The sequence below is a fragment of the Ursus americanus genome, chromosome 24 (assembly GCF_024610735.1).
Source record: "Ursus americanus isolate L20-20 chromosome 24, mUrsAme1.1.p, whole genome shotgun sequence".
Taxonomy (NCBI): Eukaryota; Metazoa; Chordata; class Mammalia; order Carnivora; family Ursidae; genus Ursus; species Ursus americanus.
Window position 1 is genome coordinate 30532250 of NC_142150.1, and position 22957 is coordinate 30555206.

Here is a 22957-nt window from a genome sequence, read left to right on the forward strand (position 1 = left end):
CAAAGACAGTCTTTTCAACAAATGGTGCTGAAACAACTGGACATCCACATGCAAAAGTATGAACCTGGATACAAACCTTGTACTTTTCACAAAAATTAGCTCAAACTGGATTATAGACCTGGATGTAAAACACAAAACTATAACATTCTTAGGAGAAAATATAAGAGAAAATCTAGGTGACCTTAGGTTTGACAAAGACTTTCCCACCAAAAGCACAAACCATGGAAGAAAAAATTGACAAAGTTGACTTTGACTGGATGTAAAATTGACAAAGTTGACTTTGACTGGATGTAAAACACAAAACTATAACATTCTTAGGAGATAATATAAGAGAAAATCTAGGTGACCTTAGGTTTGACAAAGACTTTCCCACCAAAAGCACAAACCATGGAAGAAAAAACTGACAAAGTTGACTTCATTAAAATTGAAAGCTTCTGGGGCACCTGGGTGGCTCACTCAGTTGAGTGTCTGCCTTCTGCTCAGGTCATGATCCCTTGCTCCTCCCATGCTCCTTGCTCAGAGGGGAGTCTGCTTCTTCCTCTGCCCCACACCACTTGTGCTCTCTCAAATAAATAAAAAATTTAAAAAAAAACAAAAAAAGTAAAGGCTTCTGCTCGGTGAAAGAGACTATGAAAAGAGAATGAAAAGCCAAGCCACAGACCAGAAGAAAAATCTTTGCAAAACACTTATCTAATAAAGGACTAGTATCTAAAATATACAAAGAACTCTTAAAACTCGACAATAACAAACCACCTGATTTGAAACTGGCAAAATGTTTGAACAGACACCTCACCAAAGAAGATACACAGATGGTAAATAAGCGTATGAAAAGATGCTCAACATCATTTCTCATTAGGGAACTGCAAAATAAAATAACAATGAGAAACTACTACACACTTATTAGAATAGCTAAAATACAAAACACTGATCAAACCAAATGGTGAAAAGGATGCAAAACAACAGGAACTCTCATTCCTTGCTGGTGGGAATGCAATGGTACAGCGGCTTTGGAAGACAGTTTGGCAGTTTCTTTGCAAAACTAAACATACTTTTAACCATATGATCCAGAAATCATGTTCCTTGGTATTTACTCAAATCAGCTGAAAGCATATGTCACACAAAAACCTACACACAGATGTTTATAGCAGCTTTATTCATAACTGCCAAAACTTGGAAGCAACCGAGATGTCCTTTAATAGGAGAATAGATAAATAAACTGTGGTACAACCATACAATGGAATATTATTCAGCTCTAAAAAGAAACAAGCTATCAAGCCATGAAAACACATGGAGGAAATTTAAGTAAAAGAAGCAAAAAGTTATATATGGTGTGATTCTAACTATGTCATTATGGAAAAGCCAAAAGCTATGGACAAAGTAAAAAGATCAGTGGTTGCCAGCGGTTTGTGGGGGAGAGAGGGAGCTATATAGTTGTAGTACCAAAGAGATGTTTGGGGGCAGTGAAACTATTTTGTAGGATACCATGATGGCAGAAACATGTCATCATACATTTGTCAAAGTCCATAGAACTTAACAACATTAAGTATGAAACTTAATGTTAACTATGGACTTTGGGTGATAATGGTGTGCTGGTGTTGGTTCATGGATTGTATATAACAAATGTACCATTTTGGAGAAGAATGATGATGGGGGGCAGTCAATGGGTATGTGTGTGGGAGGAGGTATACGGGAACTCTGTGCTTTCCACTCAATTTTTCTGTAGACCTCAGACTGCTCTTTAAAAAAATTTTTTTTTTTAATTAAAAACAAAAACAGAGAGAAAGACATAAAGAGCCCCAGACTCTCACTCATGTTCTAGGAGACAGTGGAAACAGCAGCTGTCTATAAGGATACTGGCAGTCACAGCAGTTCACTCTCTATCATATGACCACAGAGTTTTTCCTTGGTGCCTCAAAGCAAGACTAAATAAGGATGATTCTAGCAAAAGACAAAACAAGGGGGAAAAGAAACTTAAATCCAGTGATCCTGGCCAACCATCAGAGAACAACAGCAAAACCAAGCTGCCAAGTCTCATTCTCTCAATCGGGTCTTCAACTTGTAGGCTGGAAGCCTTGGGAATGTGTCTAGGGATGAAATCTTAATAATCATGACACAATCACGTGGTAGGTGAGCTCTACCAAACCTGATAGCCTGCATGCCTCTCTCTGCCTCTGCTTCTCTGACTCTGTTCTGTTGCTTGGAAAGGAGAATTAGAAACCTTTTCTCAAAAACAGCTTTTAGCCTCTCTCCAAGATCTGTTCTAAGAGCAGGAAAGTGAAAAGTATGATTCAACAGTACAGTTAAAATACGGAACAATGGGAATCATTAGCAAATGTATCAGAGAAGCTAATTCGGGAGGGTAAAAAAGGGCAAGTTACAAAGAAGGAAACGATTAAATTATATTTCAGTCCTATAAAATTGTTCCATTTGAGGCTGCCTAATTCAGAACGGCCATCTCTGACTGTGCTGCTCCTGGGAAGACAGAATGAAGAATGGGGCTGGGGCCCAGACTCATCAGCCTGGAAACACAATTACTATCCTTCTGCTTAGTTGTGATATGAAGTCAAGAACCAGCTTGCTAATTGTCAGTAGAATAGAGACCAGAAACTCCAGGGCAGGTCCAACTGAACAATTTATCAACTTTTCAAAATTCTTTTTAGAAAGCCAGTCGCAAAAAAACACATATTGTAGGATTCCATTTACATGAAATGTCTAGAATAGGCAAAGCTATAAAGACAAAAAGTAGATTAGCGGTTGCCTAGGGCTGGAGGAGGCAGGGGAAGGGAAGGGGGAAGGGAGAAGTGACTCCTAATGGTATGGGAATGTGATAAAAATGTTCTGAAATCTACAGATAGTGGCAATGGTCGCAGAACTCTGTGAATATATTAAAAACCACTGAACTTTAAATAGGTGAACAATATGGTATGTGAGTTATATCTTGATAGGGCTATTGCTAAAAAATACTACTCAATATAAATTTTAGTCAATTTGGGAAGCAAAATATGGCATCCCATTTCCAGTATCCTTTTGCATTTAATAATTTCAAGTACTGGTGAGTATCTTTTGTTTACTGGCTCACTGTATTTTTTTTAGTGTGTACTGTGCCTACCCACATCTTACGTGCATTTTTATGTTCGGTTAAGTTTTTTCTTGCAGACTGTCTAAGCTCTTTGTAAATTAATAAATTGGTTTCTGTCTATGAAAAATAATTATTCTTAGAGCAATACAACATGGGATTATTTGGACATAAAAAGCATTCTTCCTCTCTAAGTATATACTGAATGGCATCCTAGGAAGAACACTTATTCTTCTTTCCAGAAAGCTTCATTCAAATGCAGTCTTTAAATCTGCTTTAAGAAGGAAATATAACTAAACACTTTGTCATACTCACTTTGTCATCTTATCACCATTTAAAAAATCTCATCTAAGACTATAGTCAATTATTCTATAGCCTGGGGACCTGGAAAGAGGCCCTGGTGGCAGATAACAAGACTTCCGCCAAGAGTAGAAGTCTCTCTTATTCCCATTTACAGTTTTGACACTGAAGAAAATGACCAAACTATATATAGTTTGTTTAAAAATAAAAGCTTTATGAGATGTAATCCACGTACCATACAATTCACCTACTTAAAGTATACAGTGCAAGGGGTTTTAGTATATTAACACCAGTGTGCAACCATTATCAAAACCAATCTTTTACAATGACCATCACTACTATCTGATTTCAGGACATTTTTCTCCTCCTCCTCCTCCTCCCCCCGCCCCCCCACTACCTCACCCATTAGCAGTCACTCTGGCCCACTCTCTCCCTCCTAGCCCGAGGCAACCACTAATCTATTTTCTGTCTCTATAGTTTTGCTTTCCCTGGACATTTCATCTAAATAGAAACATACGACAGGTGACTATGGCTGGCTTCTTTCATTTAGCACCATGTTTACAAAGTTCATCCATGTTATAGCATGTATCAGTACTTCATCCTTTTTTATGGCCAAAGAATGTTCTGCTGTATAATAGTTTTTATTTATAGAAAACACACTCCATGGAACCTAGCAATCATAAAACTGTCTGAGGGAAACAGAACTATTTCCTGTGGAAGGAAAAAGTGTTTTGTTTTTTTTTTTAAGATTTTATTTATTTGAGAGAGGGAGGGAGGGAGAGAGAGAGGGAAAGAGAGAACCAGCGGAGGGAGAGGGAGAGGGAGAGGCAGAGGGAGAAACAGGCTCCCTGATGAGCAGGGAGCTGGACAGGGGCTTGATTCCAGGACCCGGGGATCATGACCTGAGCTGAAGGCAAACGTTTAACCAACTGAGCCACCCAGGCGCCCCCAGAAGTAGGTTTTTAAAGAGGTTTTCAGGTTTTCAATTCTGAGTATATTACCTATAGCTGAAACCAAGTCTTCACTTTTTCCTGAGGCTAAAATAAAAAAAAAAAAGAGTATTAGGGGACATCATTTTCTATAAAAACAAAAATGAACAGGTATCATGTAGATGTCTATAACTCTGATATAGGAAATGTTCTGAGTAAGGTATGTGGTCTATCAGATTTAAGCTGTTTAATAACTGCTCTAATTGGTCACTTAAACTGATCAAGATAAATCACTACACAATATAAATTTGAAATGTATTTAACATAAGCCAAAGAGTAAACATTTTATAGACAAAGATATCAATGACTACACATGGTCTTAGCAGGAACTGGGCCCCTAAATCAACAAAATTTTATTGTCCAATAAACTCCTAAAGGCTCTAAAAGCTCCTACTCTTTAAAAACAAGGGTAGCATTAGTCCACAGACAAATCACGAACTTTGGAGGCAGATCCAAGAAAGATAAGGCAATGCCTTATTGTTGAGGTCAAAGGCATTAGATGAAGCCAACAAAACAACAAATCATAGTCTGAGAACTCAACAAAGAAATCAGCAAGGCCTGGAATACAGAACGTGTGCAAGGAAGGGAAAAGAAATAGCTATGAACTATTTCTACATATCATCGCAGATTCATCAAAAATTTTCTCAAAATAACAATTCAAACCAGGATTATGTGACCACAGCAGAGTAAGTTTTATAACACCTGAAGAGAGGAAGAGATATTAATCTTACATTCATTAGGGCCAGAGCAATGGATAGAGCCTTCCTATCCAGAGCAAGAGGTACAAAGAAACTGGTATTAATTTCTTAAAAAACTGTGACAAAAAGCACCTAACATAAATTTACCATCTTAACTATTTTTAAGTGGTTCAGTAGTGTTTAGTAGTTTAACCAGTTCAGCAATTTTAAGTATATTCACACTGTTGTGAAACAAATCTCCAAAACTTTTCATCTTGCAAATATGAAACTCTATACCCATTAAACAACTCCCCTTCCTGCCCCCCACCCACCCCGTCCCGGCCCCTGTAACCAAAATTCTCCTTTGTTTCTATGAATTCGACTACTTTAGAAACCCGTGTGAGTGGAAGCATGCAATAACGGTGTGTGTTTTAGCATGCGCTTTAAAGTAGAGATGCATAACTAGATAGCATGCACCCGAAGTCATTCACAGACAAGGTGGTGAAATCGGGGCATACTCAAATCTACAGGAAGCAGTTAGTTCTGATGGGAGCAGATAACCTCTAGGCTGGACATGGCCATTTTCCCTTAAAAAGCCACTCGGAGGGGTCAAACAGATCACAGGGCTCATGCCGCTACAACTAGTGTTGTTCAGAAAAGCCCAAAGGTGGAAGAGTTGCCGTAAAGATACTTTGCTTTCTGATCCAGGGATCACCAATGATTCAATCACATTGCCTTGAATGTACCAATGTCATCTGGAGTTCAGCACTGTATTCCACCCTAAAGCAAAGAGAGTAAGTTGCTCTTCACCAGGTCCTCACACTCCTTCCTCCCATCGTATCAAAACCCAGGATTAATCTTGACTGTTGGCTGGGTGACTGGTACCTCCTAGCTCTCTGAAGTCAAGCTAAGATGCTCCTGTGTGGGTAGATGAAGAGGCTGAGGCCCATTTTCATCACCATTCTGCAGACCTGCCCTTCTTTTATATATATATACGTATATATATATATATATATATATATATATATATATATATATATACGTATATATATATACGTATATATATATATATATCTCCTAATGAAGCAATTATCTAACACTTACACTAATGATGTAATTGGGACAAGTAATTATGAAAGCAGAACATCCATTTTCAAAGAAATGAATATCATTACCTTTCTTCCACCCACAAACATTATTTAAGACAAAAACAAATAAGCTCACAAGAACACATGCTACTAAAAGATTATCAGGAACAACATTCCAAAACCCATAAAGTTTAGGAGAAATGCAGAAAAAACCCCAACAACCCCCAAACAAAAACAAAAGTTAAAAACCCAGCATTCACTCCCACCAGGCAGGATTTCCTCAAAGCCTCTACCTCTGACGGAAGACATACAGGGGGATAAGAGCAGTAAGAATTACTCTGCCTCCACTTCCACAACCCCCACAACCTGGCACTGACTACAGGACCCCGTCACCTCTGCTGCTGGGAGGACACTGGCTTAGGCAGGTCCCTGAGAGAAGCCTGGAAAGAAGTCGGGGAGGCTGTCATCCTCTCACTGATGCACAATGGAGCTGCTCAAGGGGTTGCTCAGCAGCAAGAGGATGGGCAGAGAGAGGGGGGAGGGTGGGAGAAGGACTGAGGGAGAAAGAGGTGAGAGAGAAAGATGAACAGAGCATATGACTGACTCAAACACTGAATGGCTCTCATCAATCACTTGTCTTAAATTGCTGAGACTCCTGCAGCTTTTATTGTTTGGTGGAAGCACAAGTGAGTAGAATTGGACCAGAGGGTCCTGGGCTTGTCAGCAGCAGGAGGGAAACGACCTTTAATGCTGCAAAGAGGATGCAGATTTCAAAAGCCTAAAATCTGCAATGAAGGGAAATGGAAATGTGCTGAACGTGGGTTTGACTGGCAGCTTTCCTCATCTGTCGATCACAGGGTAATAAACACTGGGAGATGGCAGAAATGAAGATAAATGCTTTCAGCAGCGCCATTCCCCACCCTCCCCTCCTCTTCCGCCCCCACTCAGCACATGACAAGAGTTAAAGCAAGAAAATAAATCAGCTTCTTAACCAACTCTTTTGTTAAAACTTTCCTTACAGGCCACCTACACGTGAATTATTGCTCTATGAGCCTACATTCTCATTAGGGAGCCCAGTTTGTAAAGGGTGAAAAGCTCCTGTCAAATCACACCTGTACATTTCAGGGTACAGTATTACCCAGCTGAGTCAGTCTGGGCCAACGTGTAAGAGGCCAGGGCTGCTCCCTGAGGGGAAGGCAACCCCCCCCCCCCCCGCCCCGGGGTAAAGTTCTCTAATCCAAAGTCTGGTTCACTCAGTTTAGAGGAGACTTAGGAGCACCAAGGGCAGCATGCTGCCACTTCACCGCAACCACTGCCACATTACTACTGAGCCAGGGACAGAAAGGCTAAGCTCCAAGGGCTAACAAAAAATCCCCTGGGGCTTGGCAGTCAAAGGTAAAATCAATGAGAAAGTGGACTACAGAGTAGAACACTCAGCCCTGAGCATCAGCTTCACATTCACTTTGGAGTGAGAGAAACCTTTAAAAGGTGGACGATCTTACAGGTTTCCCACAAGTAGGTCCAAAAGAAGTATCGCGTATTTTGGGACTTGTGATACTGAAATAAAGCACCCAGCAGACCTGGTTTTTGTAACAAGACTTGGGTTTTTAGAGTAAGATGAAAAGGTCAGCAATTCCTAATGCTTGTGGCAGTTACTTGTAAGAAGATGGTTGGAATTTTGTAAAAAACTACATCCTGATTCTGCTAAAAGTGGGCCTGGCAAAAATCTTAGCAACTAGATCATTTAAGACATTTGAAAAGACACTCTGCTCTACTGGCCCAGCCAGGCTATTTCCCTCTAGATCCTGAAATCCTGGAAAAAGATTTCAGACCTTTATTTTAAAGAACAGGCACCAACTAGTAGAAAGTCTGGAGCAAAAATATGTGGGAGAAAGTGTGGTGACTGGGTCTGTTTCAAACCACAAACTGCTCAGAAACTTGAGTAGTCCACACAGTCATGCATATGCTGTGGGATCCTAGGAGATCAACACTTGTCACATGAAGATAGCGAATTTGAAATAGTTTCTAATTAAAATCTGCTGTTCAGGGGCGCCTGGGTGGCTCAGTCGTTAAGCGTCTGCCTTCGGCTCAGGGCGTGATCCCGGCGTTATGGGATCGAGCCCCACATCAGGCTCCTCCACTATGAGCCTGCTTCTTCCTCTCCCACTCCCCCTGCTTGTGTTCCCTTTCTCGCTGGCTGTCTCTCTCTCTCTGTCAAATAAATAAATAAGAATCTTTTTAAAAAAAATCCACTGTTCAGACATTAATACCAGGCACAAAGTGGAAAAGCAGTATTAACGAGCCCCATACTGAGACACAGCTAAAAGGATGTACCTGGAAGCTAAACAATAATCCAAATTAGCCTTTCCAGTCTGTAAACCTCAATAAAATCTTATCTCCTCCTGAAACCTTTTCTGAATTAGAGAGAAATCTCTGCCCACACAATATTAGCCATTTTCATAACACAAAACATTTGTCACCTTTTAGGTTACCTAAGTACATAAAGTTTGCTCTGAGTTCAAGTGTTTATAACTCTGTATACTTAGCCATCAATTTTTAGTTGGTACTGCATGCTTTTTCCTTTTTTTTTTTTTTTAAGGAATGGTGCAGAGGGAGAGAGAAAATCTTAAGCAGGCTGCATGCCCAGCACAGAGCCCGACACTGCAGAGCTGGATCTCATGACCCTGAGATCATGACCTGAGCTGAAACCAAGAGTCAGATGCTTAACTGACTGAGACACCCGGACAACCCTCCTTCATTTTTAAGATGACAGAAGGGATCAACTTTTTACTCTCATTTTAAATACTGTACAGTCATGGGACTTAGGATATCGTCATATCATACAGCAAACACGAAATACACAAGGGTGAGGAACATTGATGGGAACTGCAAGGAATGTCGTTGCCAGACTTATAAACTGTTCCTTCTACAAGTGAGAAAACATGTCCTAGTCAGTTTTTACTGCTTATATCTATTATGGGGACAGGCTGAATTATGAAGAACCAAATCATTTGGGAAGGGAATTTCCATTCCGATGTATACACCCAAGAATGGGACTAAGGAACTACAGTTTGTAAAAAGAGCTTGTCTTTAATTGTAAATAAACCTAAACATCCATCAAGAAGAGAACAGTTAGGGGCACCTGGGTGGCTCAGTCAGTTAAGCGTCTGCCTTCGGCTCAGGTCAAGATCCTGGGGTCCTGGGACTCCCTCCTCAGCAGGGAGTCTGCTTCTTCTCCCTCTCCCCTTTCCCCCTGCTTGTGCTCACACTCTCTCTCAAATAAATATAATCTTAAAAAAAAAAAAAAAAAGAACAGTTAGACTATAGTCAATCACACTATGGAACACCACACAGCCATTAAAAAAAAGTCTGCAAGTACTGACAGGGAAAGATGTCCTTATCTATCATTCTGTAGGATCTCATCTCTATTAAAAAACAAAATGGAGAAAACCACATAGATGAGTAAATACACACACGTATTTGCTTGTCCATAGAAAAAATTTTGAAAGATACATTCCAAACCAACCAGGAATAAGATGAAGAGATGTTTAAACTTTTTACAGTATATTATAGCATATTTTGGTAGTATCTGAATTATTTACAATGAACATGTTATTATTTTACGGGTTTTCAAAGGGCAGGAAGGGTAATAAGTTACCTTTATAATTATCTATTAAAAAGTTATACATTTTGCTATTTAATATCCCCAAATTTAACACATACATTTATCTGTTCCATGAAGCTAACTATTTGAAGGACTGAAAAGAATTCCTTGGTCCTGGGTTTGCAGTAAGGCTCACAAATCACGAGTTTCCCATTTTCACTGAGTGCCTGTCAGAATGGTGCCCTGAGATGCTCTTCATACATCGAAGAAGTTAGGTCTTTTTTAGCAAAATAACCTGTGCTATGTGACTAAAAAGAAGCCAGCACAATTCCATCTCTGGATAAATACCTTAGAGATAATGCCACACATATACACAAGGAGATATGTTAAAAAAAAAAAAAAAAGTCTGAGGCATGCTATAAAAGTAAAAATCTAGAAAACCTAATGCTCATCAGTAAAGGAATAGATAAGGAAATGCATACAAATAAATATAAAATACTATGTAACAATTAAAAGGAACAAATCAAATTAATCAAACTGTCAATGTGGATTGATAAAAACATTAATACTGAATTTCAAAAGTTATAAAATGACACATGTGGTATGATACCATTTATATAAATACAACTCTTAAAACACAAAACAGGGGTGCCTGGGTGGCTCAGTTGGTTAAGAGTCTAACTCTTGTTTTCGGCTCAGGTCACGATCTCATGGTCCTCGGATCAAGCCACACATTGGGCTCCTAGCTCGGCAGAGTCTGCTTGGGGTTCTCTCCCTTTCCCTTTCCCCCTGCTCGTACTCTCTTTCTCTCTCTAAATAAATAAATTTAAAAAAAATAACTTTTTTAAAAACCACAAAAAACAATGATATTTTACTAATATATTAAGTTATAGGGGCACCTGGGTGGCATAGTCAGTTAAGCATCTGACTCTTGGTTTCGGTCCAGGTCATGATCTCAGGGTTGTGAGATCAAGCCTGAAGCTGGGCTCCGTGTATGCAAAGTGCAGAGTCTGCTTGAGACTCCCCCTCTCCCACTGCCTCTCCCACCCCTGCGTGGGAGCACTCTCTCTCAAATAAATAAAATAAGTCTTAAAAAAAAGTTATAAAAGACAGACTGCAATTATTTTAACCAAATTCATGATAGGAGTTGACTCTATATAGAGCAGGAAATATAATTAAGGAAGTCAAAGGAACTTCAACTTTATCTGCAATGATTTAATTTTTAAAAATTGAGGCAAACAGGGCAAACTGGTTAACAACTCTTAAATCTCAGCTGTGGGTGGATAAATGCTTGCTATATACATACATGCCTGTATATATGTATTATGCATTTCTGGAGTGTTAAAGTGTCTCACTGTTGAAAGGAGGGAGAAAGGGGATAGAAGGGAGGAAGTAAACAAGCAAGAAACAAGCAACTAGGGACACAAAAGAAAGACCTTTAAATGCTTTCCCACAATCTTAATCCTTGCCCAACAAGGTACGGGCTAGGCAGTAATTGGCTGAAATGAAATAGTTTGGGATATGGAGCCCCACAAAATTCCAAAGGTGGGCAGAGATGGCCACATTTCATTTACTTGGAATTCCTCACATAAAAGATTTTGCTCACAGAAACATGTCCTGAGACTTGATGAATCAGGTCTCTACCACGCAAAGCCTACTACACTGGTGAAACAATCCAGTAGGCAGCTATGAATGGCAGATGGTCACACAAACTTTGTACCTCACCAAAGCAGAGGCTCTAAGGCCACGGGCTTCCTGGGTACACACTAGGAGCAGTCTGTCTGCATCAATGAAATGTACAAACAGATGCCCAGCCCCAAGCTTTTCTCTTAGAAACCATCTCGATGCCTTCTAATATTTTACCTTGAAAGGTTTACTTTTTTTTTTTAAAGATTTTATTTATTTATTTGACAGAGATAGAGACAGCCAGTGAGAGAGGGAACACAAGCAGGGGGAGTGGGAGAGGAAGAAGCAGGCTCACAGCGGAGGAGCCTGATGTGGGGCTCGATCCCATAACACCGGGATCACGCCCTGAGCCGAAGGCAGACGCTTAACGACTGCACCACCCAGGTGCCCCAGAAAGGTTTACTTTTAATGCCAGGTTAGATAAATTTCTGAAAGGGGCCCGTGGCAAAATTTTAGTTTTAAAAAAGAGATATTTCACAAGGGAAAGCAGAAGGAAATTAAGATATGTTTTAGTCTTGTCTTTTCTGCCAGAACTGCTTATATGCATTGCTCAGAAAACACTGGACCTGCCCTAACACTTCAGGGATGCCTGCAAGCCAGTGAGCACGGTGGCACACACACCTTTTTAAGACTCTGTTGCTGGTCATCATAAAGAAAGCATAATAAGATGCTGACTTCCCTGTAAGGCCCTTGGGGTATGAGTAACGTGAAATAATGTTGGCAGTTAACACTAAGCCATGGGCTCTGTCCCTTACAAAATAATCTAGCTTCCCTTCTACTATTCTTGCTCTGATCCATCTTTCAATGCCAGATTATTCTTAAAAGCAGAGTTTTGACTGTGTTGCTCACCTGTTCAAAAGCTTTAATGGCTCCTCATTGCCTAAATTGAGCAAGATTCCTTGGTTTGCTATTGAAGGCCCTCAGCAATCTGTCACCTACCTTTCTGTGCTTATCTCCCATTGCTTGTTATTCATATCATTTTGGAAATATGTTTTAAATATATCCCCACTTTTATACTTTTGCTCACACTGTTCCTACCATGTAGATTCCTTTCTCTCTCCTCTAATAAATGCTTACTAAAATCCCCTGATCCCCTAGCCTTATTCAAGGACTCTCTTAATCCTTTTTTCTGGGATGCCTTTTCTGATCTCACTAACCTGATATGATTGTCTCTTTGGAAGCCCTAAGCATTTTGCTTAATTTCTCTTATTCTGACATATTCCTTCTGCTCACAGCCTGCCCTCCTGTCCAGGCTGGACTCTCTGTCATTATTCACTGCATTTGAGGATAGGTATAAAATTCAGTCCACCAGGGGCGCCTGGGTGGCACAGCAGTTAAGCGTCTGCCTTCAGCTCAGGGCGTGATCCCGGCGTTATGGGATTGAGCCCCACATCATGCTCCTCCGCTATGAGCCTGCTTCTTCCTCTCCCACTCCCCCTGCTTGTGTTCCCTCTCTCGCTGGCTGTCTCTATCTCCGTCGAATAAATAAATAAAATCTCAAAAAAAAAAAAATCAGTCTACCAGAGGTTCAACTCGAAATCTACACACCAACCACACTTGTTCTGTACCCACTCAAAACTTTCCCAAACCTGAATCCCCACAGTACACTGAAAATGGATTCTTTTGAGGGGAAGGACACAAACAATTTTCTCATCTTCAGAAAAACTATCTTGATGCGCTGCCATAGAAGGTATACAGTAACTCCATATTAAATACAGACACAAATGGGTACTTGAACATGTGTGACTCTCACCACTAGGTTGTTGGTCCCTTAACAGTAAGGACTATCTTAAATCCCTCTGAGAGATTTAAGCACCTCTCAGTCCTTGTACCCTACGGAGCACCTTGTACAAAGCACATAGTTGCAACTCAATTCGTTGACTTGGAGCCAAAGTACCTTTGCCTTTGAGAAATATCGACTCAACCAGCACAAGGACACTTCCCAAATTCCTAAAACCCCTTTTGTTCGATTGCTAAAACTCTAGGAAAGCACCCAACCTCTGGAAACCTACAGAGTATAGTAGTCAGGGCACTAAGAAATTGATGGTTATATGCAGAGGACACACTCCAAGAATTTATTTCCTTCATAATTGCAGCCAAAACAAAGCAGGGGTGGGCAAACTTTTTACTGCAAATTGGTATAACGTTAAAAAGTTTCTGCCTCTGGCCTCTGGAAGATCCAAGCTGGGAGCAGGCCATCCCCTTTGTCTGACTCTGCAAGGCTCTTGCCTTAAGGCCAACAGGATTAGTACAGCCATTTCATGCTCTGAAAAGTCAGAAAAGGCAAGATGGGGAGCTTTTCACTCGAGGAAATGCCTAGTAGTCAGAGATGGTTCTGTTTTTGTTCAAAAGATAAGCAGGGATGCTGAGGTTAAAAAGCAAAATTTCCAACAATGCTTAATGAAAGGTTTGGAGACAATGTACAGAATTAGGCAATGAGATAGATTCCGAGAAGAGAGGAGCAGGTGCCAGAGCAAAAATGCAGCAGAGAATCAGCACTAGATGTTTTCATGCATTCAAAAATTTCCATGTATTTAAAATGTCATCAGGACGCCCTGTGAGCAAAGACTTGATGCAGCAATTAGGGATGCAGGCTTATCCCTCTTGGCATAAAATACCCACAAATAAAGCTCCTGGTATAAAAGTCAAAAGAAAGCAGAAAGAAAAGCTTTACCATAAAAAATTGAGCAGTTGCTACATTCTCTAGGTTTAACAGATAATTAACTACAGACCTTCTTATGAAGAGGAAAACTCAACTCAAATACGGTATTCAAAGGCATGGAGCCTGCAGAGCCCGAGGCTGAGTTTAAACCTGGGATCTACAGATGGGGCTTCAGGAGGTCAAAAGACCACTGAAACAGCAAATAAAATTGTGTCTGTACAATATTATGTTAATCGTGTCTTCTGTTTTCTATATTTTATAGTGCTTTGACATCTTGGTTGCCTTGCCTACTGAGGGACTGCCCCTCCCTGGGCCAGCTAATTCCTGGAGACAGCAGCAAACAACTTGCCTGCATGCATGCAAACCAACCGAGCCCATTCTGAGAACCCCTTTCCATACTGACAACCACTTTCTTTATCAAACTCTCACACAACAAACCAGTATTTCCTCTGCCCTAAACTACCCCAGGCCCAGGTATGGACAACCAGGGACCACCTCACAGCCCAGAGTCTGACAAACTTATTCAGGCTACCTAATCCTAAACTTACTCAGCACATCTGCTCTGCCTCACCCATTCCTCCTGAAAACCCCAAGAAAGGCTCTGGCTCACACTTTCTCCTCACCTCCCTCTGCCTCCTGACTGACCACCATACTTCCCCCACACCTGCACAGTATGGTGTGTCCCTTTACTCTGGGAATTTAAAGTAACAAACTATCTTGGCCTTACCATACCTGAATAAAACCAAAATCCTGGGTACACTTTAATACAGCTACCTGTGCACCTTTTAGTCTGAGAGGAGAGTCCAAGCTTTTAAACATACATTCTCACAGAGCTCATTGTCCTCTATAAGATTAAGAACTAGTGACTTAAATGTTTCAGGTCACACTGGAGCGCTAGTTCATTGGAAGAGGACATATCACTGATGAAGCCTTTCTAGGGCACATGTAAAGCCAGGTGGTTGTTCTTTGAGTGCCAAGAGAAAATGGAAATTGCAGAGGGCTTTGTTTATTTTGTTTTTCTTGGCTCTTTGCAGTGCAGGGGATCATAAGGCAAGGGCGTATAAAGAGAGAAGATTCATAAATCCCTGAAGTGGTGATGGTGGTGATAAATGATCATTTCTCTCAAATAATACAAAACTTATGAAAGGCTTAAATATCCACAGGGTTTGGGAGATGAGGGATTGTCTATGTTATGTTCTATAAAACGACTAGCACACTGTGCCAATCAACGACAGTATCACTGGCAAAGAGATAACGCCTTGGCCTTCAACCTCACTAAGGCTGACAAAGATAGAGAGATTTTTTAGACCAAAGTACAGAGTCTTGAGACATGCCCAGAATAAAGAGCAGTGATCTCAAAACAGAAAGCTTTTTGATGGCTAAGTGAGGACTGAATATTAAACAGGTATCTATCAAACATAGCACTGTGGAAGATGTATATAAAATGGTAATAAGATGTCCTTCTTCCTTGCTTGGAGCCTATAATACATTTGGAGAGATAAGACTTACATCAAAAACATTACAAACAAGAAAAAGACAACGTGTCTAATGAGTAGTACAGACAACTAGAGCTAGAGCTGCTTAGGAGGGGTCACTGGGCTTGAGGAGGGGAGATCTGGAAAACTCAGGGTGGAAACAGGAGCTGGGCTTAAAGGAAGGAATGACAGGATTTGGAAATTAGGAGAGGAGAAGGGTTCAGGGTAGAAAGAGGCCACTGCTCAAGGCAATTCAGGGTTCAAGGGCTATTACCAGTTCCGTGGAAGCAAAGGCTCATATAAAGAAGAATATAAAAGTCAGGCTGAAAAAAGACAAGGAATTTGTCGTCAGTGCAGCAGGAAAGAGAAATCCTCTGAAATTTTTGAGTAAGGGAATTATAAAGTGGATAGCTTTTAAATTTTAATTTTTATCAAAGCACTACATACACATAATTTAAACAGTTAAAGAATATTACAAGACTAATAAAGTCAAATAGCAGCCTCTTGCCCCATCCTCTCCCCTGATTTCTGCTCTCCAGAAGCAATTACTTTTCAAATCTTTCAGCTGTTTTTCTTCTGATAATTAACTGTCATATTTCTACTGTCACTAAATTTTCCATTTCGTCTATTATCTACCGGCTTCCTATGATGGGAGATGATTTCTCCCACCCTCTTTCCTCCCCCACCCTTCCAAAATAGCTATAACACATTTTTAGGTTAAATAATATTAATTATTTACAGTACTAGGACTATATAAATATTCACAACATACAGGAATAGTATAGTAAACTTGTATTTCCTTTCACATACAGTTTTGTTTCTTCTGCAGGAGAAAGACTCTTGTCACTCACTACTCATCTCCCTCCCTTTCCCTTTCTCTTTCTACAATGAGCATGTATTTTTGTCTAATTCCTTCACTGTCATTTTAGAGGGAATTTAGGAGAGGGTAGAGATAAAAGCAGGTGTTCATTCCTTCACGTTTACCAGCAGTCTGGTCACATTTTATGAAGAGTACTCTGGCAAGTATTTCAGAGGTGGGACAACAATAAGCAGAGCAACACCAGTTAACAGAACCAGGGTTAGAACAGTGAGACAAGAAAGGAAGGAACAATGAGAGATTCCATCAGGGATGAACCATCTCAACACAGCAGGAGAACAGAATATGGCAGAGCTGGTAAGAAGTAAGAATCCAGGGGCGCCTGGGTGGCTCAGCTGGTTAAGTGTCTGCCTCCGGCTCAGGTCAGGATCCCAGTGTCCTGGGACTGAGCCCGCACAGGGCTCCCTGCTCAGCAGAGAGCCTGCTTCTCCCTCTCCCTCTGCCCTCCCCAGCTCCTGTGCACTCTCGTGCCGCACCTGCACACACTCTATCTCCAATAAATAAATAACATCTTTTTAAAAATCTGTAAAAACTCACAGGCCTAGCACCTGGGGTCAGGAAGAATGTTGGCGGCATTAGCAAAAGCAGGGAGGGGAAGAACGTTATAAAAAAGAAAGTTTGGTTTTTGACACATTAAATAGAGGATGGCTGTGGACCATCCAAAGTGAAAAGAATTTAATAAAATGTCAGTTATTGGAGTGCCTGGGTGGCTCAGTCAGTTAAGCATCTGCCTTCAGCTCAGATCATGATCTCAGGGTCCTGGAATCGAGCCCCGTGTTGGACTCCCTGCTCAGTGGGGAGTCTGCTTCTCCCTCTACCTCTGCTGCTCCCCACCCCTGACCTCCCTCCACCCCCACTCATGCTCTCTTAAATAAATAAGAAAATCTTAAAAAAAAAAAAAAAAGAACATATATCACAGTGATCAGTTATACCAGAATGCAAGGTATGGATATTAGATGACTGTAACTTTAAAAAAGTGTTGCTATATGTTGCTCTGTCTTACTCTTAGATTTTACTGTCAAGAAAACTTATCTTCACATTGTACTTAGGGTGTACAGTATATTTACAATATTTTTCCTGCCTTCTCATATTTGTGTACATATTTTCTCTCTCCTGCTAGGTTATTAGCTCCCTCAAGTCAGGAACCTTGTTGGGGCTTGGGTTTTTTTTTTCATATTTCGAGTCCCCAGTGCTTCTGTCACAGCCTATTTCGCTGCAATGCAAGGGTTAGATTCCTAAAGACATTCAAAGTAATAAGAAAAATCCTGTTATAAAAACAATGTTTTTTTGTGGAGAGGAAGGGTTAGGCGCTAGAGAATTTAACATACACCCAAACCTATTACCTGGGGCACTTTAAATTAAAACATATTACAACTATATGTGTAGAAGTACAAGCCTAAACCAACTGAATCTAACATTTGATTACATCTTCCTTTTCCTTACGAGTGATGCATGGGCCTTCTTGGTCTGTATAACTACCAGCACACACTGCTTCCTGCGCGGTCTTCTCACCTTTGCCACGCATTGCTCTTACAGTTCACAGACCACTCCCGGAAGGCAGCACTGGTTTTCAGCCAACTGCCTTCATTCAACAAATGTCTGAGGGCCTCCTAGGTACTTCTCACCGTCCTGTGCCCTGCGGGTAGGGCATTCATGTTTTTCCTAAGTGAACCGCATGTTTAGGGTTTGGGATCAAATTGTGGTTCCCTAATTGATGAAATTTAGGTTGTAAAAATTTGCATTTTGTTTAAGTTCTTATACGTTGGTATCATTCAATGCATATAATTAAATTAAGAGCTCACAAAACCCTTTCTTTCTTCTGTACTAAGGTGATTTTAGAGCTGCTTCAAATTCTTGGGACAGATATTTGAAGAACATATAGTTACGCTGAGTGAAGCAGTGTTTTAAAATTTCCTCTTTACTTTGGTTCTACTGATTTGCTCTCAACTTCATCTATAAGAATATGGATGTCTCTTACCTTTTTTGTTCTGTCACAGTAATGTAGCTCCTAAAACAGAGACTTCCTCCTAGGCCCTATTCATTCTTTTTGAACTCGTCTCTTTCTTTTTTTTTTTTTTTTTAAAGATTTTATTTATTTATTTGACAGAGATAGAAACAGCCAGTGAGAGAGGGAACACAAGCAGGGGGAGCGGGAGAGGAAGAAGCAGGCTCACAGCGGAAGAGCCTGATGTGGGGCTCGATCCCATAACGCCGGATTCACGCCCTGAGCCGAAGGCAGGCGCTTAACCGCTGTGCCACGCAGGCGCCCCTCGTCTCTTTCTTATTAACTGAGATACAACGCACGTGTAGAATTCACCCTTTCAAGGCATACACTTCAGTTACTCACAGAGTTGAGCAACCATCATCACTGTGTAATTCCAGAATATTTTCATCAGACCAAACAGAAACCTCATACCCATGAGCAGTCACTTCTTATTCCTCAGTTCCTACCCAGTCCCTGGCAGCTACTTTCTGTGTCTTTGGATTTGCCTCTCCTGGGCATTTCCTATAGATGGAATCATACACTATGTGGCCTTTTGTGTGTGGCTCCTTGCACTTAGCATCATGCTTTCTGTGTTCATCCATGTTGTAGCATGGATCAGTACTTCATTTCTTTTTGTGGCTGTATGATAGTCCATTGTATGGATATAACGCATTTTATTTACCCGTTTATTAGGTGATGGACATTTTAACAGTTTCCACTCTGTGACTTGTTAGGAATAATGAACACTGATGTACAAGTTTTTGTGTGGACATATGTTCTCAGTTGTATTGGCTATATACCTAGGAGTGGAACTGCTGGTTCCTATGGTAACTCTGTGTTTAAGTTCTTCAAGAACTGCCCTCTCTTAAACAGTGTTCCTTTGATCACTTCCCTTTGAAAAGCTTTTCTTTCTTCCTGTCCACCAGCCCCACCTTTCCTGTTTGCTTTTGTCTTCTTCAGCTTTCCGAGTTGTCACTTTAATGAAAATAACGCAGACATTTTAATTTTTTTAAAAGATTTTATTTATCTGAGAGAGAAAATGAATAACCAGGAGCAGGGGAAGGAGAGGGAGAAGCAGACTCTCCGCTGAGCAGGGGTCCAACTCGGGGCTCAATCCTCGGACCCTGGGATCATGACCTGAACCAAAGGCAGCTGCTTAACTGACTGAGCCACCCAGGTGCCCCTTATATTCGTTTTTTAAAAATACGTAGCAAAATACTTTTACACTAATCAGTTATATAAGTAAGACCTATACTATCTTCTGAGGAAAACTTCATAATTACTACCATTTTCTGAACGCTTATTATGTGCCAAGGGTCACGATAAGTTCTCATTCAATGAAAGAGTCTCATTAAACCTTCAGAGTTACCTTAAAGGAAGTTTGGTTATTCATTAAACAAATACTTATTGAGTACCTACTTCCTGCCAGACAATAAACAAAACAGACAAAAATTCCTGCCTTCATGGCAATTACATTCTGGGAGGAGGAAGAGGAGAAACATAACAGAAATGAGTTCACCACATAGCATGTGAAATTATGTCAAGTACCACAGAGAACTACACAACAGGGAAGAGAAATGGAAAATGGAAGGGGTGGCGGGTTGGCAATTTAAATAAATAGGGTAGTCGCTGAATGGCGTTACTGAATCCCTACTCTACAGATGAGGAAACTGAAGCTCTGATAAGTTCAACAACTTTCCCATGGTCACCCTGTTAGTAAGAAGTGAGAGGAAATCTGAATTCAGCTGCCCTTATTATTAAGCTATATGGCCTCTCCCCAAGCTAGTAATAAATTCAGTTATAAAAGTTTACTTTATCAGCTATTTCCTTAAGATTATGTTGGCATTTTTAATCTTTCAAAGGGGTTAAGGAATAACTTTTTATTTCAATATTTGAGGTTTCATTTCACAACCACATTAACTTTTACAAAGGAGTGACAAATGGCCTAAGATCTTTGATTAATGTTAAATTCTTGGAAAAGAGTTCAAAATAGTAATTAGCCAGGCATAGTCAGGACATGTCACAAACTACATTCAGCCTGAGAAGATGATGCACAAACCCTGGACAGGCCCCACCTCCCTCCTTACTGTGGCTGTGACCACCTCTATTGTGTTCCAGAAGTATTTATTTTATGTCCCAAGGGTGCCTAGCACAAGTCAGATGTTCTCTAGTGATTCCTTTTTTTAAGCAGAGATGGATCCTTTTCAGCCACCTGAGCCTGTCTCTTAGCATTGAGGTGTTCCTGTCACCAGAACATCCAAAGTTGGCAGTCCCAGTGTGTCTTAAGTAGTTTAAGTACTTTAAATAACCTGAGTGCTAAGGTATAGATCTACTTTTATTCCTTTTGACCTCAGATAATATCTTGTCCAAAGGAAGTTAGAGTACTTTGCCATTTTTTCCTACTTAATCCCTAGAAGGAACATGGAGGTAAGCATGACATCCTCTCCTGTCAAGTGGACAAAGAGACCAAATGACTCACTTAAATTATATAGTGAACAAGGCAGAATGACAACAGCCAGGCTGTCAACTTCTTGTTCAGCTTCCAACACACAAGATCAGTAGTTCCCAAGTCTTTCTGTGTTTACAACATACATCTGGGTACTATATTTTGGGGCAGTATATTTGAAGGGATTAAAAGACTCAAAACAGGGGCGCCTGGGTGGCTCAGTCGGTTAAGCATCTGCCTTTGCCTCAGGTCACGATCTCAGGGTCCTGGGATTGAGCCCAGCATTGGGCTCCCTGCTCAGCAAGGAGCCTGCTTCTCCCTCTCCCTCCGCCTGCTGCTCCCCCTACTTGTGCTCTCTCTCTCTCTGTCAAATAAATAAAATCTTAAAAAAAAAAAAAAAGACTCAAAACAATACTCAAGTCAGTAATAATAAAAACACAGTCACTATTGTAATAGGACAATGTCTCATGGTGCCTATCTAGTGGACTTTGGTACTGTGTCAATGAGCAGACTGTTGTCCCAAGCCCAGACTGTTCACTCACCTACTCACCAGGCTAACTTCTCACATGCTCTGGGAAACAAAAGCTCTTCCTTTGGCACCAGCCTCTTACCTCTTGCTCCTACCAACTTGTATCCTACTCTAGAACACATATGTGACTTCCTCAGTCCCTAAATCAACAATTTAAAAAAGTTTTTAGCAAATGTGCATTTTATACACTGATCTAAACTTGGTGGCATGCCAGTGTGCTAGGCTATGCAACAAAAGTCAGCCTGCCTTCAGGAAAGGAAAGCTGCCTCAACTAAGAAGTCAACTCAAATTCAGTGGTTAATTAAAACTTTAATGCAACATCACGGGGAAGTAAACAACTGACAAACAGTGCCAAAGGCACTCATTAAGGACTACATCCTCCTGTATCACAACAGAATGACAGCCTCTGTGATAGCCAGGAAGAGACGACTAACTTGATCTAAGGAAGCCAAAGCTGGAAAGACACTACACTTTGCCAAAAAAGCTTGTTGAGGAAAAGGAGACTAATGAAGCCTGGTTTGAGTGGCAGGAACTTCAGATGTGGTGAAGAGACACAAGGAAAACGAGAGAAGTGATAGCTTGCATTTTTGTAACACATTTTAGGATAAACTATTGACATCTTCTGGGTAAAGCTTTGTCATAGAACAAAGCTAATTATTTTCCAGTTACTTGTGGGGAAAATTGTGACAGTGATGTAATGATCAAGGGTAGGAATCACCTAAAATCTAGTACTTCTGGACACAGAGTAACAACAGTAATTCAAAGTACTGAAAAGGTAGGAAAATAATTAAACCTGAAGGATTCTTAAGTTAACTTAACTTTTTTTCTGTTGAAAATTTCCCAGCACTTCGCATGGGACCTAGCACATAGTAGCACTCAAAAACCACATCGAAAACCTACTGTATGGTGACTAACATAATATAATAAAAAATCATTATTAAAAAAACAAACAAACAAACAAAAAAAACAAAAACGATATTCCATTTAATTTATTACACACAAACGTGAAAACAAGACTATATTATCCATTCGAATAGCAATGGATGGAGTAGTAAAATCAGTCAGTTTTGCTATTTTTCCCTGTTGATTAATTTCATAATGAAGTTAATAAATATCAGGACCACTGAGGTAAATAGTTTTCAATGAATAAGAGAATAAATGAATAACTGTTCTGAGATATAAGATCAATATGAATAGAATAGGTCCATTCACACACTTCTCATGTACAAAAAGAAACTCTAATTTCTACCCCAAATTCTACCCTTTGTTCTAGTATAGCTAAACTGTCTGTTGGACAGAGGTGGGGGGAAACCTACAAAGGACTAATACTCATTTCAGATTTTTCCCCATGGCTAGCAGATAAGACTAGGCTCAAGAAGAAAAATACAGTCCTGGTTCACTAAGGATACCTAATCCCTATCTACCTTTTTCTAAGGATATCCCGGACATGGTCTTTAGAGCAGAAAGATGTGAAGAAAAAAGAAAAGTCAAGGAAGTTCAGAAGAGAAGCAATACAGTATATAGTTGAGAAATGGAAATTTTAAAGCTCAACTTGAGATGTTCC

At 40.4% G+C, this 22957-nt stretch overlaps 1 protein-coding gene across 11 annotated transcripts in view; it reads right to left on the bottom strand.

The window, feature by feature from the left end:
* AMBRA1 (autophagy and beclin 1 regulator 1) overlaps positions 1-22957 on the bottom strand; it is a 164477-nt gene that overhangs the window by 46547 nt on the left and 94973 nt on the right. For 4 of the 11 annotated variants that reach the window (XM_045808694.2, XM_087854788.1, XM_087854786.1 and 1 more), the window contains one exon: positions 4378-4413. The exons of the other annotated variants lie outside the window; for them this stretch is intronic. In XM_045808694.2, coding sequence (XP_045664650.1) covers positions 4378-4413 — 36 coding nt within the window. The remainder of the gene's footprint in view (positions 1-4377; positions 4414-22957) is intronic. 11 annotated transcript variants of the gene reach the window in all.